Source organism: Hemitrygon akajei, chromosome 1, assembly GCF_048418815.1.
Source record: "Hemitrygon akajei chromosome 1, sHemAka1.3, whole genome shotgun sequence".
In the NCBI taxonomy this organism is placed as follows: Eukaryota; Metazoa; Chordata; class Chondrichthyes; order Myliobatiformes; family Dasyatidae; genus Hemitrygon; species Hemitrygon akajei.
The window spans coordinates 40,600,402-40,615,906 of NC_133124.1; the positions used below are offsets into that span (position 1 = coordinate 40,600,402).

At 42.3% G+C, this 15,505-nt stretch overlaps 1 protein-coding gene and 1 long non-coding RNA gene across 6 annotated transcripts in view; one reads left to right on the forward strand and one right to left on the reverse strand.

The window, feature by feature from the left end:
- The window catches only part of chd7 (chromodomain helicase DNA binding protein 7), a 228,198-nt gene that overhangs the window by 10,923 nt on the left and 201,770 nt on the right, over positions 1-15,505 (reverse strand). For all 5 annotated transcript variants that reach the window (XM_073041862.1, XM_073041857.1, XM_073041872.1 and 2 more), the window contains exons 32-34: positions 14,992-15,152; positions 8,238-8,462; positions 1,798-2,244 (exon numbers count right to left, since the gene is read on the reverse strand). In XM_073041862.1, the coding sequence (XP_072897963.1) occupies positions 1,798-2,244; positions 8,238-8,462; positions 14,992-15,152 (833 nt within the window). The remainder of the gene's footprint in view (positions 1-1,797; positions 2,245-8,237; positions 8,463-14,991; positions 15,153-15,505) is intronic.
- Positions 11,099-14,106, forward strand: LOC140725979 (uncharacterized). The gene is made up of 2 exons (XR_012098555.1): positions 11,099-11,687; positions 11,733-14,106. It is a non-coding gene; the product is annotated as an uncharacterized lncRNA (long non-coding RNA).

A 15,505-nucleotide genomic window follows, 5' to 3' on the forward strand; every position in this document is an offset into this window, starting at 1 on the left:
AGGAAGGAAAAGCTATGTTTGATTGTTTTAAGAGTACAGTCATCCCAGACTCAAGACTTCATTGCGAGATATTGCCACAGCATTGACAGTCAATGTCTTCTGCTTTTCAAAAACTTTCTTTCCATCAATTGAGTTGAACAGTGATGCTCACTGATGAATGCCAAGTGTTTAACTCCATTCTCAAATCCTCACATAATTTAACAATATTGTCCATGTAGTGAGAGCTGAACAACATTCAGGCTTAGGTTAATATGAAACTGGTAACATTGTATCAAATAGCACTGGTAAACTTCCAAGTCTAATCACTTCCTATTGATATTTAATAATAATCTATCATCACATCAAGATCTTAAGGATCAATGCAAACTGAACATTTAATATTACTGTAGTGCAGTATACAAATTCTGTGAGTCAGTGGGATTCTGCAGTGAGTGAATTGCCTGTTGTCTCTTCAAATCTTCATCCACTTTTTAAAAGACATAAGAATACAATGGAACACTCTGCACTTGTCTGCTAAAACACTTATGAAGCATGACGTCTTTCAGTACAAAACAGTTGACTAGACAGGCAATCTATTATCCGCTAAAACATTAACTCCTTCCATGAGTTCAGCAACTCGCTGACATCTTTGACAAAATACCCATTTCAGACCAATGATCACTGCAACACAGTTGCGGATGGGAATATCATCATCACCAAGTTTTCCTTTAAGCAACTCAAGATCTTGACAGAAATATGTCACCAATTCATCATCACTGCGTTAAAATCCAGAAAAAAAACCTATCCAATTGCATTGTGAGAATATATTCAACAAGTTACCTATAAGATGTTCAAGGTGGCAACTCAGCAGGGTGTTCTCAAGAGTAATTGTGGGTTAGTAATAAATTGAACAAAACAAAAATACATACTTAGGGCAAAAATCAATAATGATATTTTTCTTAATTTGGCCATATATAATCTGAATATAAAATGTAAAATATTCTTTACATTTATTTTGGATTTCTTTAAGAAAGCAGCCCAATTTCAGTGCATTTATTGCCCAAGTTTCTGATTAGAATACACCAGTGCTTCACAACATAACTATAGCCTGAAGCAGAGCATCTTTAGTGGTAAAATGAGAATACCAATACAAAAAAATAAAAGCTTTACAAAGGATGACATAGCATAAAATAGCATGCTTTGTTACCTTTAGCTCTAAACCCATGAGATTCATAACAAAAGTCATAACCATTGCTGATGTCGCTCTGAATCTCTGGCAAGAGTTACAATATGTGGAGTGAGAAAAATTCTCCCACTTATTTTCAACTGAGATCTTAAACCGAGACACTGAAAATAGCGCGATACAGATAAAATAACCCATAGCACCATTTCAAAAAGGTTATCATGTGCCTTGGCCAATGGTCTTCAATAATCAACTTTACTAAAACAAATTAACTGATTATTTTGAAGTTGCTATTTGTGGGAGCTCGCTGTCTGTAAAGTGCCATATTTTCTATAACCTCACTGTAGAACTTAATTAGCTAGGAAGCACGTTGTTTCATTTCTGATCATTCAAAGCTGCCAAACAACTACCTTTTTACAAAGCATTAAACCAAAAATATTTTCTGCCCATCATCTTCTCATGTTTACAAAGAAGTGAAAATCCTGCTTAGATTCTAAGAACATGTTCATAGGAAAAAGGAAAGCCATGTTCATTACTTTGAATTGATTTCACTCAAGATGGGGTTGGGTTAGGGGAATTATGAACAAGAAATTCAAAAAAATTCCAAGATCTTTTCCCCTTTAAACATTACTTACAGCATTTAATGTTGTCCGTTTGTTGTTCATAAATAAGAGATCAAGCCCCTCCACATTTTTCCTCCTTCCTCTTCTCCTTTTTATTGGCATTTCCCCATCAACTAGTGAACCATTAATCATAAGTCCAGTTGGTGTTCGTGAAAGGCCTGCTTGCAGCATTTCAACATGGGCTTTATAGGCATCTGATACTGGCACAGAGGCATTCGGCAAAACGTACTTGGGATTAACAGAAGGGTTACTGACTGAGGTAGAACTTCTTGCCTCTCTGGAGGCTTTTGATAAATCCACAGCTCTTTCCTGTCCACTATCTGAGGCTGCCTGGGACTCACGAAGCTGGGCCACCATCTCCATCAGATTTCTTCGTCTTGCAGCTCGCTCAGCTTCTATTTCAATCTTCTTTCGTCGTCTCCTGCGTTGTCTTGGAACTGACAGGTTCATTGCATCATCCTGCAATGAAAAACATACAGATTCAGCTAGCAAAGGCAAACCTACTTTCATTCTATTGCATTTACTACCTTCAACAATTGCAAGGGCTCTCTAGTTTATCTGTTTGATTCCAAGTGAGGAAATTAGAGCCCTATTAAAAGTCAATCTTTTTTAAATACAGCCAAATAGGAGCAATAAAGGACCTGAATTAGAGTAAATTATACGTTAGCTAGTTATTACTCTAAAGTGAACACAATGAAAATTAAAATTTCAATAAGCTCATGGCAATATATTGGATCGGGTTTAATATCATTGGCATATATCGTGCTTACGGTGGTGCTGGTGAAGCTCAGTGACTACTTGCTGATGACAAAAAAAAACAAAGAAAATTACTATTAAAGCACACTTTTCCTGGTAAACGATCACTGCATTCAATAGCCTGTTACTTCCCTTTTGGAGTTGAGCTTTTGAACGGCCCATAAGACCTGGCATTATTGCAGTGTGAACTGAAGTCTTAAATGTGCAGGATGGTTGCAGTGGCATGACATTTATGGGCCAAATTGAGATGGCACAGGAACAGGGAATGAACCAATATTTAGACATTGCTGGAGTAGATTTGGAGGTGACTCAGTGAGGCAGATTTGAGCAAAGTCCAGGCCTGGGAGGAAGGAAAGACCCGAGATTTGATTGATTTAAGTGCCAGGCCGAATTGAAAAGGACAGGTGTGAGTTGAATTGAGGTGGTGGGACCTGGACCAGAGAGCATATCGAGGCACATTGGCATGTCTGAAAGCAAAGAACAACCTGAGGTTTGGACAATTTAAGTGCTAGGCCAGATTGAAAAGGTCAGGGTGTCAGGGCTGGAGACAAGGGATCAGACTGGTTCAGCTTACTATTACGCAAGGTTTACTCGTTTCTGCACTGAACTGAGACTGTGGCCTGCAACTAATGGGCTCCTGAATCAGCTGCTGGGTTTGTATCTTTCGTAAATTTCAGTTCTGAATGCTATTTGCTTACTTTTATTGCTTGCACAATGTTTTTTTTCTGCACATTGAGTGTCTGATAGCTTTTTAAAAATGGGTTCCATTGGGTTTCTTTGTTTCGTGGCTGCCTACAAGGAGATCAATCAAGGTTGTACAATATATAGGTTTCAATAGGTACATTTAATGTCAGAGAAATGTATATAATATACATCCTGAAATTCTTTTTCTTCGCAAGCATCCACAAAAACAGAGTGCCCTAAAGAATGATGGTTAAAACATTGGAACCCCAAAGCTCCCCTCAGTTCCCCCTTCCCACACACAAGCAGCAGCAAGGCAATGACCTCCCCATCCCCACCAGCAAAAAAGCATCAGCACCCTCCACTGAGCACTCGAGCAAGCAGCAAAGCATCAATAAGGACACGGACTTGCAGTACTCCAAAGACTACTCATTCACCTGGTCATTCGTCATACCTCTCTCTCCTCCTAATTAAGGGAAAAAGAGGTGTCTCCATTTTACAGCGAGAGGGGAGACATAACAAACAACTCGCTGATTTACGATGTTAAAAGTCTGTTGTGTTGCTTTTTCTGAGCTGTGCCCAGAAAGTCGGCACCATACTTTGGCATATACATACTTCAATAATAAATGTACTTTGAACTTTGAAATCTGTTGTTTTGTGACAGCAGTACATTGCAATACATAATAAACTATGGATTACTACATACATACATTTATAAAACTGCAATTAGTGCAAAAGAGGAACAAATAACAAGGTAGTGTTCATGGGTTCATTGTCCATTTTAAAAAAAATTGATGGCAGAGGGGAAGAAGCTGTTCCTAAAATGTTGATCTTGTCTTCAGGCTCCTGTACCCCCTCCTTGATGGCAGCAACAAGAAGGCGGCACGTCCTGGGCAATGGACTGTTGCCCTTTTGAAGCATCACTTTTTGAAGGTGTCCTCAGTTCTGGGGAGGCTAGTGTCCATGATGGAGATGACTTGAGTTTACAACTTCTTGCTGTTTTTTCCAATCCAGTGCATTGACTCCTTCATTCCAGACGATGATGTGACCAGTTACAATGCTCTGCAAGGTACATCTGTAGAAATTTGCACGCGCCTTTAGTGACCTACCAATTCTTATCAAACTCCTAATGAAATGTAGCCACTGTCATGCCTTCTTTGTAACTGCATCAATTATGTTGGGCCCAGGTTAGATCCTCAGAGATACCGAAGCCGAAGAACTTTCCACTTCTGATCCCTCGACACGGACTGGTGTGTGTTCCCTTGAATTAGCCTTCCAGAAGCCCATAATCAAATGCTTGGTCTTACTGACATTGAGTGCAAGGGTTGCTGTTGTGACACCACTCAATGAGCTGATCTATCTCACTTCTATATGCGTCCTCGTCATCATCTGAAATTCCGGTAACCATAATTGCAATTAACAAATTTATAGATAGTGTTTGAGCTGTCTAGGCACACAATCGTGGGTGCAGAGTAGAGCAGTGGGCTAAGGACACATCCCTGAGGTGCAGTTTTGATTGCCAGCGAGGAGACGTTATCTCTGATCCACACAGACTGTGGTCTCCTGATGAAGAAGTCATGGATCCAGCTGTAGAGGGAGGTACAGAGGCCCAGGCTTTGGAGCTTGTTGATTGGAACTGATTATGGTTGACTATGGTTATGTTGAATGCTGAGCTGTAATCAATAAAAAGCAACCTGAGATAGTTATTAACATGGTCATGGTGCTCCAAGGCAGAGTAGAGAGCCAGTAAGATTGCATCTTTTGTAAACCTATTGCTTCAATAGGCAAATTGCAACAGATCCAAGTTCTTGCTTAGGCAGGAGTTGATTATAGCCATGGCCAACCTCTCAAAGCACTTAATCACAGTAAATGTGAATGCTACTGGGTGATAGTCATGGAGGCAACTCATTGTGTTCTTTTTGGGCACTGTTAAGATTGTCACCCTTTTGAAGCAGGTGGGAACTTCTGAATGCGGCAGTGAGAGACTGAAGATGTCTCTGATCACTCTCACAAGTTGGTTGGCAAAGATTTTCAGAGCCCTACCAAATATACCATCAGGGCCTGCCTTGTGTGGATTGACTCTCTTGAAAGTGTTCTGACATTGGCTTCCAAGACAGAGATCACAGGACCACCAGATACTGCAGGGACTTATACAGATGTAGTTTTAATCTGCCTTTCAAAGCCTGCACAAAAGATGTTGAGCTCATCTGTGAGTGAAACATCATAGTAATTCATGTTGTTAAGTTTCACTTTGTAGGAAGTGAAGGCCTGCAAACCCTTCCAGAGCTGATGTGCATCTGATTCCATCTCTAACCTCAATTGGAATTGTTTTTCACTCTTGAAATAGCCTTCCATAGGTCATACCTGGATTTCCTGTATAGTTCTGGATCACCTGTCCTGATCTAGCCCTCAGCAGACTACAGATCTTCTGGTTTATCCAGAGCTTTTGGTTTGAGTATGTCCAGTATGTTTACAAGAGGTATACACTTATCCACAAAGGACTTCATGAAGTCAGTGACAACTAGAGTGTATTCATTCAGACTCGAAGATGAATCCCTGAATAATGCCCTGTCTACCTACTCAAAGCAGTCCTATCACAGCTCCTCTGCCTCCCTTGAAGATACCTTCTTGGTCCTCACCACCAGTGCTGCAGTCTTTAGTCTCTGTCTATATGCTGTTATTAGAATTTCAGCCAAGTGATTGGGCTTTCCAATGTGTGGGCATGGGATAGCATGGTAAGCATGGTTGGTGGTGGTTTAACAGTGGTCAGGTGTGTTGGTTCCTCTGATTTCACAGGTGATCACTGGTGGTAGTCATTCTGACTTAAAGTTGGCCTAGTTTCAATCTCCTGCAAAGATAGGGAGGGTATCAGGATGTGCAGTTTTGTGCCTGCCGATTATGTTGTTCAACTGCCCCAGTGGAATGCAGACTAGTACCAAGATGATGGTGGAAAATTCCCATAGCAGATAAAATGGACAACATTTGGTCGCTAGACATTCCAGGTTGGATGAGAAGAACTGAGACACAACAGCCAGGTTTGTGCACCATGATGAGCTAATCCATCTCCTCTGCCTTTAAAAGACTGAGCTGTCCTACCTTTGCAGAGAATGATGAAGCACTGTGTCCGAAATTGCAGCTGTAAGCCACGTTTGCACAGGGAACACAGCAGTCTTTGATGTCTCTCTGTTACAGCAATCTTACTGAAGTCTTCAATTTTATTTTCCAGAGATGGTACATTCACTGGCAGGGCAGTCAGGAATAGAAGTCCAAAGCCTCTGTGTTTCAATCGTATCTGTAAGACCTGCACCCCCACCCCCACCTTCTGTTTTCTTAAAGTATTGGTAACATTTTTAAATACCTTAAATCAATGCTGCTTACTGAAGTGCCCATGGCTGTGACTGTGGACTTCAGCTGTAGTCCTAAATGGGAATATTTGATAATTCCCATTGGAGCCACACACAATGAGTTGCCACTTAATAGCATCATCACACTGAATGCTTTATCACTATGATCTACGACTCCAAACAGAATAAAATCTTACTCTTTAGCCCTGTTATTACTACCTTGATCTGCCATGTGTCAATCTTAAAGTAGGAATTACTGTATCCATTTGTTATTCTGATTAGAAACTTGCCAGGAAATCTTACCGCTTCCCAGTGATTAGTTTTATTTGCCTAACTCCATTCTGTTTCCTTTTTCACAGATGCCACTTCATGTGCTGAATGCGTCCAGCATTTTAAAATTTTGTTTTAAAAAGATTTTGGTTTGCAGCATTGCCCTACAATTTCCTGCATCTCTATCTATTTTTCTCTCTCCGTATTTAACCAATTATTTGTGAAACCAACTGCTGAATTTCTTTCAGTCATTCAATCATATGATGCGCTCAAGTCTGATCTATTTGTGCTTTGGGCTCTTTCAGAGATGAGGAATTTCTTTACCCAGTGGGTGGTGAATCTGTGGAATACAGTGACACAGACAACTGTGAGGGACACATATTCCAAATGTAAGTTGGAAGGTACTTAATTAGTAAGGGCATCAAAGGTAATGGGAATATAGCAGGAGAATGGAATTGAGGAAAAATAAATCAGCCATGAATGTATCAGGCTCAATGGGTTGAATGGCCTAATTTTGCTCTCATGTCTTGTGGTCTTATAACCCCTCAGCATCATGTAAAAGTATGTTTCAACTAACTTACTTTCATTATTTGAAGGTAAATAGATGCTGACAGAATGAGCAGAAAATTAGGTGCATTTAAAGTGCTAAAGTAAGTACCGAATAATATCTACATATACTGGACTAACTGACTTTGTCCTCTAATTCCTTAACTGAAAGGCTTCATTTGGTTTTGACTTGGGTACAGTACACAGAAAATTGCAAGCACTCATGGAGCATCAGTGCTTGGTTTAGAGGTTTTAGAAATTCAAGGAAATCCTGAAAATTGAAACAGTTGACATCAAGGAATTAAGGATTCAAAAGCTTGCAACAAATATACATGTTGCCATAAAATTATGCACAGCCCAGAGGAATAGAACACATTGTTAAATTGAACTAAACAACTCATAGTTTATAAAACTCTTGACAAGCTGACACTATTCTTCCCCTACTTGTAGAAAGAACTTCATGGTTATCAGGATGATTGCTGATTGCAAGAGGAATCAGGCACTCACCCACAGTTTTAGCACCAAGAGTCTGCATCATATTCTTCAAAACCACGAATTGTTTAAAGGCTGCAGCACGACCAATAAAGTTCACAATCTGATTAAGTGATTAAATACTCTCAATGGGGAACTGATACAATGGTCTGACTTTCAATTTTGCTATTTTTCTCTCCCTACCAAACAAACTCAGTTGACTTGTATCAACTAGGACAAGAATAGCAGAAATTAAGTTTTAGCTCCCCCTCCCTAAATATAGAATTTTATTGCTATAAATGGGCTGAGAAATATTTTCAGCAAAGATTTGCTCAATATTAAAGTGCATACATCTGATATAATAAAACAATATTAAGAACTTACCCTTGACACCTGAGGAGAACCTGCTATATCTTCACAGGTACTGAAGCTCCCTTGACCAACAATGGAGAGTTCAGTAAAACTCCTCCTTGGCAGAGGGCTTTCCACTGAAGTAGGGGTGTAGCTGATTATACCATGAAAATCAAATGGCTGACGCCTATTTATAGGCCACTTTCCCTTGATTATTGCTTCACATATGTTGTCCAAACGATTAATCATTACTCGATCCTATAAAACAACAATACATTGAATTATATACAAGCTTGCATCAGGGCTCTGGTACTCACACATGAATTCACTCACACATGAATTTTTGTGCAAATGTACTTAAATCAGGGTTTTTCAAAGTTAAAGTATAACATGTGCACCCAAAATATAAAAAGAACCACACAATTATAGAAATTTGATCTTTCTAATTGGAATATCAAGGAAAAGCACTATATAAACATTAGATGAAGCGGTCAAATGTAAATACTACTTTTGCATTAGACATATATGGGCTCAGTGTTCTGAGCCGGTTTTCTCATCTCCCTATGTTATCTTGTCCAGATCTTTATCAGATTTTCTGACTTTTAGATCAAGCTTAAGAGAATCTATGCATTTATGCAAATGAATAAAACATAAATCATGCAAATGACTGCAAGCATATTATGTAAGCATTTTATGTATCCAACTAACTCAGTACAGGAAAACCAGTGTGTGATAATATATACACAGATACACATACATAGTCAGAATAATAGAAAATCTTCATATAAATGCTATGCTGAAGATTTGCAATGCACTCCCTGACCTACTGTTAATACTCTCTTCTGGTTTGTGATAAAAACAAAAGCATTGTCCGGAATGCAATTTTAAATATCATGGAACTCAAACTTTGTGGTCTTTTAAGGAAGCAATGAAGGTGAAACTAACTGAGCCACAATATATTAATTATGGATAGACAACACAAAAGAAAATGAGATCCTATCTTACTTTGTAAGACTAAGGTAAAGTTGGTTCAATGGAAATAAATAGAAGTTAGCAAAAACTTTATCATATTAAATGTAAAAAGAGTGCTATATATTTAGAATAATTTATTGAGCAACAAAACAAAACCATAAGGCGCTGCTCCAAAATACAGGTGTATGGCAGTACAGGTGTATGTTATGGCAGTAGTAATGAGTTGTACTGGGTTACGTGTTATTTAGTCTATTGTTAAACTGATATATCATATCACATAACAAAAGGGTTGTTCAAAATTAAATTTCAATAAGTATTTAATATTTAGATTTACCATGCAAGAAGAGATTCTAAAATTCAAGATCTCAATAGCAGTGCTTTGCAATGGAGCGCGATAAGCAGTTGGACACTTAGCATCATAATCTATTAAGAAACTCTCAATAATAGAATCTCTCATTTGTCTGGCTGTGGGAACCACATTCTAGCCTACTGGGTTTAGAAACATAGAAAATAGGTGCAGGAGTAGGCCATTCGGCCCTTCGAGCCTGCACCGCCATTCAGTATGATCATGGCTGATCATCCAACTCAGAACCCTGTACCTGCTTTCTCTCCATACCCCCTGATCCCTTTAGCCACAAGGGCCATATCTGACTTCCTCTTAAATATAGCCAATGAACCGGCCTCAACTGTTTCCTGTGGCAGAGAATTCCACAGGTTCACCACTCTCTGTGTGAAGAAGTTTTTCCTCATCTCGGTCCTAAAGGGCTTCCCCTTTATCCTTAAACTGTGACCCCTCATTCTGGACTTCCCCAACATCGGAAACAATCTTCCTGCATCTAGCCTGTCCAATCCCTTTAGAATTTTATACGTTTCAATAAGCTCCCCCTTCAATCTTCTAAATTTCAGTGAGTATAAGCCTAGTTGATCCAGTCTTTTTTCATATGAAAGTCCCGCCATCCCAGGAATCAATCTAGTGAACCTATCAATCTGGTTTGATGTGGGAAGGGTGGGGTATAGGGTAAGAAGAGGTAGTAGCTCGAAGAGAAATAACTCTGAAAAACTGATATACTGAGGACAGTCATCTCAGTTGTTTGCCTGCACTTGATGGACTTTTTACTGTAAAAGTTGGGGAGAAAACATGCTGTACTAGCTCAATGTGGAGACTGACAGGCGAGTACATCTAAAATTAAAGCCATATGCTTTATTGCAGCCATTTTATGTTATTGTAAATGTAACGGGGGTTTTTTTTCTTTTTCTTTGTTACTGTGTATGTAATCAAAATGGCGTCTTTGTTTGTTACAAGTAGGAATCCTGGCGCCTGTCTTAATGGTAGGAATGCTATTGTCTTTGTTATGATAAGTGCTGGAAGCTTGTTTGGGACTGTAAACTGATTGTTGGTGGGGGACTTTTGGGAGTCGGCGCGATGGAGTGAGAGAGAGAGGACGGGGTGCTGGAAGCTGGGCGACGGTACGGACCCCGAGCGGGGGTCCCCGGCCCAAGCTTTTCGGTGATGAGAGGAGACGGAGACAGAGGAGTGTGGAGCGACTGGTCGACCACCGTGGGGGTCCCAGGGGGCGGGTCGAGGAGATCGGAGAGGATCGAATACCAGAGGACTTCAGTGATTGAGCTCCAACGGTTGTGCACGAAGTGGTTTGGACTTTGATAAGTTTGGCGCCTTTTCTTTTTTTTCTCTTATTCATATATACTGTATCGTTAGTAATCGCTTAGTTATAGTAATCTTTATAAATTGTACTCATTTAATCGCATAAGGTGTACTGTGTGTTTCTTTGGGCGAGGCGGGGACATCACACAGCATCCACACCAGCTGATTACCCAGCTTGGCGGGGCCGAAGGCTGCTCCCCCTAGACTAGAACGAGTTTGAGCGATGCCTGAGGTGACCCAGGGGTTACAAGGAGATCGGAGAGGATCGAATACCAGAGGACTTCAGTGATTGAGCTCCAACGGTTGTGCACGAAGTGGTTTGGACTTTGATAAGTTTGGCGCCTTTTCTTTTTTTTCTCTTATTCATATATACTGTATCGTTAGTAATCGCTTAGTTATAGTAATCTTTATAAATTGTACTCATTTAATCGCATAAGGTGTACTGTGTGTTTTTTGGGCGAGGCGGGGACATCACACAGCATCCACACCAGCTGATTACCCAGCTTGGCGGGGCCGAAGGCTGCTCCCCCTAGACTAGAACGAGTTTGAGCGATGCCTGAGGTGACCCAGGGGTTACATTGTGGGTGCGATCGTCCGGGATTGATTTCTGTGGAAGCTGTGTGATCGCCCTCTTTAAATTGTGTCTGCGGCGAAGAGCTGGTGTGCTATTGCCGGTTATCTCTGCATGTGTGTTGGGTGGGGTGGCTGCTGTTGGTAGCCCGGAGGTCGTTGTTCGAGTTCCGACTAGCGCTGACGAAATGGTGGTGGTACCATGGGTTGTCCGTACTGTTTGGAGAGTGAGGAGTGACAGGTTGGGATGTTTCAGCTATGGTGGGCTCCGCCCGGTTGTTGGAGTAATGTCCAGCCCTAAAGGGGCAGAGACATGGGCGGAGCAGACCTCTCAGTTGTTGGGTGAGTGGCAGTGCTTGGCTGAGGGAAAGCGACAGGGATTGGTTGAAAGTTTGAGTAGGCGGGCTGGTAGCGTTGTTAGAACTGTCGGGCGAAATTACCTCGGAGTGACAGCTGCCAGTTCTGGGAAAGTGTGGGAAAATGCGTGTGGTTCGACTGGAAGTCAAATGCCGCAGCTGGGGGGCTTATCATATCCGTGGCAGGAGATTGGTGGGAAGTTTTTAGGGTATCCCTTTTGGTTAGGAGGGCAGATAAATTGCTTGCGGAGCCAGGGGGATCTGTCAAGGGGATCGGTTGTTCCGTTGATCCGAGAGATGTCGGGAAACTTAGAGGAGGCCCAGTGGGGGAACGGCTTGGGGTCTCTGGGGGAGCACGTTCCCAGCAATGTACCAAGGAACTCCCGCAAGGAACAGACCCTATTCCTGAAGGCTTAGAGGGACCACGCACTCAGGTGTTGTTACGGATGGATGGAAGTCAAGTTAAAGCCATCCTCGGCACCGGGGCACCGGTTAAGTTGCTGTACAGTTTGTTTTATAACCGTTTTTGGAAGCCTTTACCCTTGATGACATTGACGACACTGGAGATTTGGGGTACCAGTGCCGGTGATTATAAAGACGACGGTTGTTGGTCAGTGAAAATGGAGTTCTTAGAGGCAAATGTGGAGGTGACTGAGGTTCGTGAATCGTTAATGCTGATGTGTCCGGACACTGTTGAGACGGGCCGCGTTTCGGTTATGGAGAGAACCAATATCCTGTTGGTGCGCTTGGGGGCCTGCCCGGAGGAGGCGGGTGAGAGCTGTTTGGAGGCATTATCGATGCACCCAGAGTTTCGAGCTGCTTGTGCGGACGTGTGTAGCAGCATTGGGCCGATACCGAATTCAAACGAGAGCCGGTGGTGGTATGGCCTGGAGGAGTATCTGAGGGTGAGACCCTCTTAGTGGACGCTGCGGAATACCACCAGGGAGGGGAGTTGACTGCTGAAGACACCTCGGTGAGGCAGAGGTTGCGGCGACTGTCCCCTACAGCGTGGCAGACGTAGGCAGCGTGTGTGTGGAATATATTGGGCCGTAGAGGCGATGGCCTATCTGAGTGGTGCGAAGACGTTTAAGGTGCTGGATCTGAGGAGTGGATGTTGCCAGATCCCGATGAGCGAGGCCGCCAAGGAGAAGACGGCGGTTAAAAGTTTCCTAGGAGTCTTTCCGGTCCGAAAAGATACCACAGGGTATCTCCGGAGCCCTTGCAACCTTCCTGCAGGGCATGTGGAAGACCATGGGATGTGGAGGCGTTTGGAATTTTGACGTATGTGGATGATCTCCTGGTATTTGGATTTGCCTCAGGAGAATATGAAGTGAGGTCGTTGCAGGAGCGGCTGAGAACTACAGAGTTAAAGTGTTTTCTGGACACGTGCCAGAGCTGGCGAAGGTCGCAGCTCGTGAGTGTCTGTCTCTACGGAATCAAGTTTGAAATGAAGACTGAGAGACCGGAGAGAGTGATCTGGAACCATTTGAAAGACTTACAAGTTGGAGAAAACGAAGAAAGTTGTTTGACTGAGAGCCACAGCAAACTGAGAGCCTGGAGAAGGTAGTTTGTGGAGGTGAAGAAATTGCGGACAAATCTTGGAAGGGGGAAGCGGTAGCTTGAAGGGAACCTGAAGATGACCATCGACAGTTCAAATGAAGTGCAAACCTGACGGTTGATCTGGAAGAAGTCATGAGGAGAAAAAAAAAAGAAGCTGGAGAGAAGTGCAGTGAATACTGAACTGTAGGGTGACCAATCGTTAACTGCTGCTTTTCAGGTCAGGGTGGAAGAAGCTGTTGGAGTAACTGCATTCCAGATTGAGATGGCCGGGATGCAGGAGTCAGAACTGCTGAGCCAGGGGCCAGAGAAGAGGATAATCTAAATTGCAGGAGGCTGAAGAGACTGCAGGAGCAGTGCAGGTCACGTGTTTCCGTTTGGAGAAGATCAAACAGCAGCTACCGATCAAAGAAATGAGGATGAATACGGATTCAAAGGCTGATGGCTGGATGTGTGGTACATGCTGCCTTTTGCTGACTTTCCCTCGATTGAGGAAGAGACCTTTGGCCCTTCTTCCACTGAGTCAGGTGTAGTGGGGAGGGTTAGCTGTGTGCAGTGTGGGGTATGAGTGAGAGATTGAAAGAGGAGTTGGTAGTGGACCCAAGGTATCCCCAGCTGTGTCCTAGCCTAAGGGTTTAGGTGAGGGGGGTACGGAGGTCTCAGAAGGGTTTGGGAACGCCCAGATAGTTGGCCTATATAGCGCCTAAGGAACAGGGCGTGAGGTTTACTGTGTGGGGAGGAGATGTCACTGCTTGTGCTTGGGTTACGGTGTGTTGGCAGGAAAGGTGACGAGTTATCTAATAGTCATGAGGACATGACTTTTATTTGGTGGGGGGAGAGTGTAACGGGGGTTTTTTTTCTTTTTCTTTGTTACTGTGTATGTAATCAAAATGGCGTCTTTGTTTGTTACAAGTAGGAATCCTGGCGCCTGTCTTAATGGTAGGAATGCTATTGTCTTTGTTATGATAAGTGCTGGAAGCTTGTTTGGGACTGTAAACTGATTGTTGGTGGGGGACTTTTGGGAGTCGGCGCGATGGAGTGAGAGAGAGAGGACGGGGTGCTGGAAGCTGGGCGACGGTACGGACCCCGAGCGGGGGTCCCCGGCCCAAGCTTTTCGGTGATGAGAGGAGACGGAGACAGAGGAGTGTGGAGCGACTGGTCGACCACCGTGGGGGTCCCAGGAGGCGGGTCGAGGAGATCGGAGAGGATCGAATACCAGAGGACTTCAGTGATTGAGCTCCAACGGTTGTGCACGAAGTGGTTTGGACTTTGATAAGTTTGGCGCCTTTTCTTTTTTTTCTCTTATTCATATATACTGTATCGTTAGTAATCGCTTAGTTATAGTAATCTTTATAAATTGTACTCATTTAATCGCATAAGGTGTACTGTGTGTTTTTTGGGCGAGGCGGGGACATCACACAGCATCCACACCAGCTGATTACCCAGCTTGGCGGGGCCGAAGGCTGCTCCCCCTAGACTAGAACGAGTTTGAGCGATGCCTGAGGTGACCCAGGGGTTACATAAACAAAAAATAATGCCACACTGTTAATATTGAAAGGAACAAATGTGATTGGATTAAAATATGCATTTCCAGAGACAAATAGTTCCAATTTCATATTTGCAAAGCAAAAATAATAAATCAAAAATCATACATTAAATCTACACATACCTTTGGCCAGAATGAGAAGGAATATGTTCTTTCATGAAGTAGCTGAGCTACTGTGGGTTCACTATCTTCCATGAAAAACCCATCACGAGTTTCATCGCGAGCAGTGCTCAAAGAAGCAATGCTTTCTTCATCAAAATGCTTGCCTTGAGAAATAGTCCCAGCTGTGAAGAAAATTATGCAAGTTGAATACAACAACATTAACCCTATGACCCTGTCATTGAATGAAGCATGAAATTATGAATGGAAGAAATTATTTTATTCAGTTTTATATGAAGTTCAATAGCAAAATAAGAATATAATTTACCATCCAATACTTAAATTACCTTGGCATCATGACTTTCCTACCAGATTGTTACACTGGTATGTCATAAAGAACTGTTAAGCCCTAATGCACTCACATTGAAACAAGGGAATTGCTATACTATCATTTAACTCTATTTGTGGAGGTTTATTGAGATGCACATGTGAAAGTGATAACTAATCTGGCAGTTCTCATTTTTAACATTATTTCATA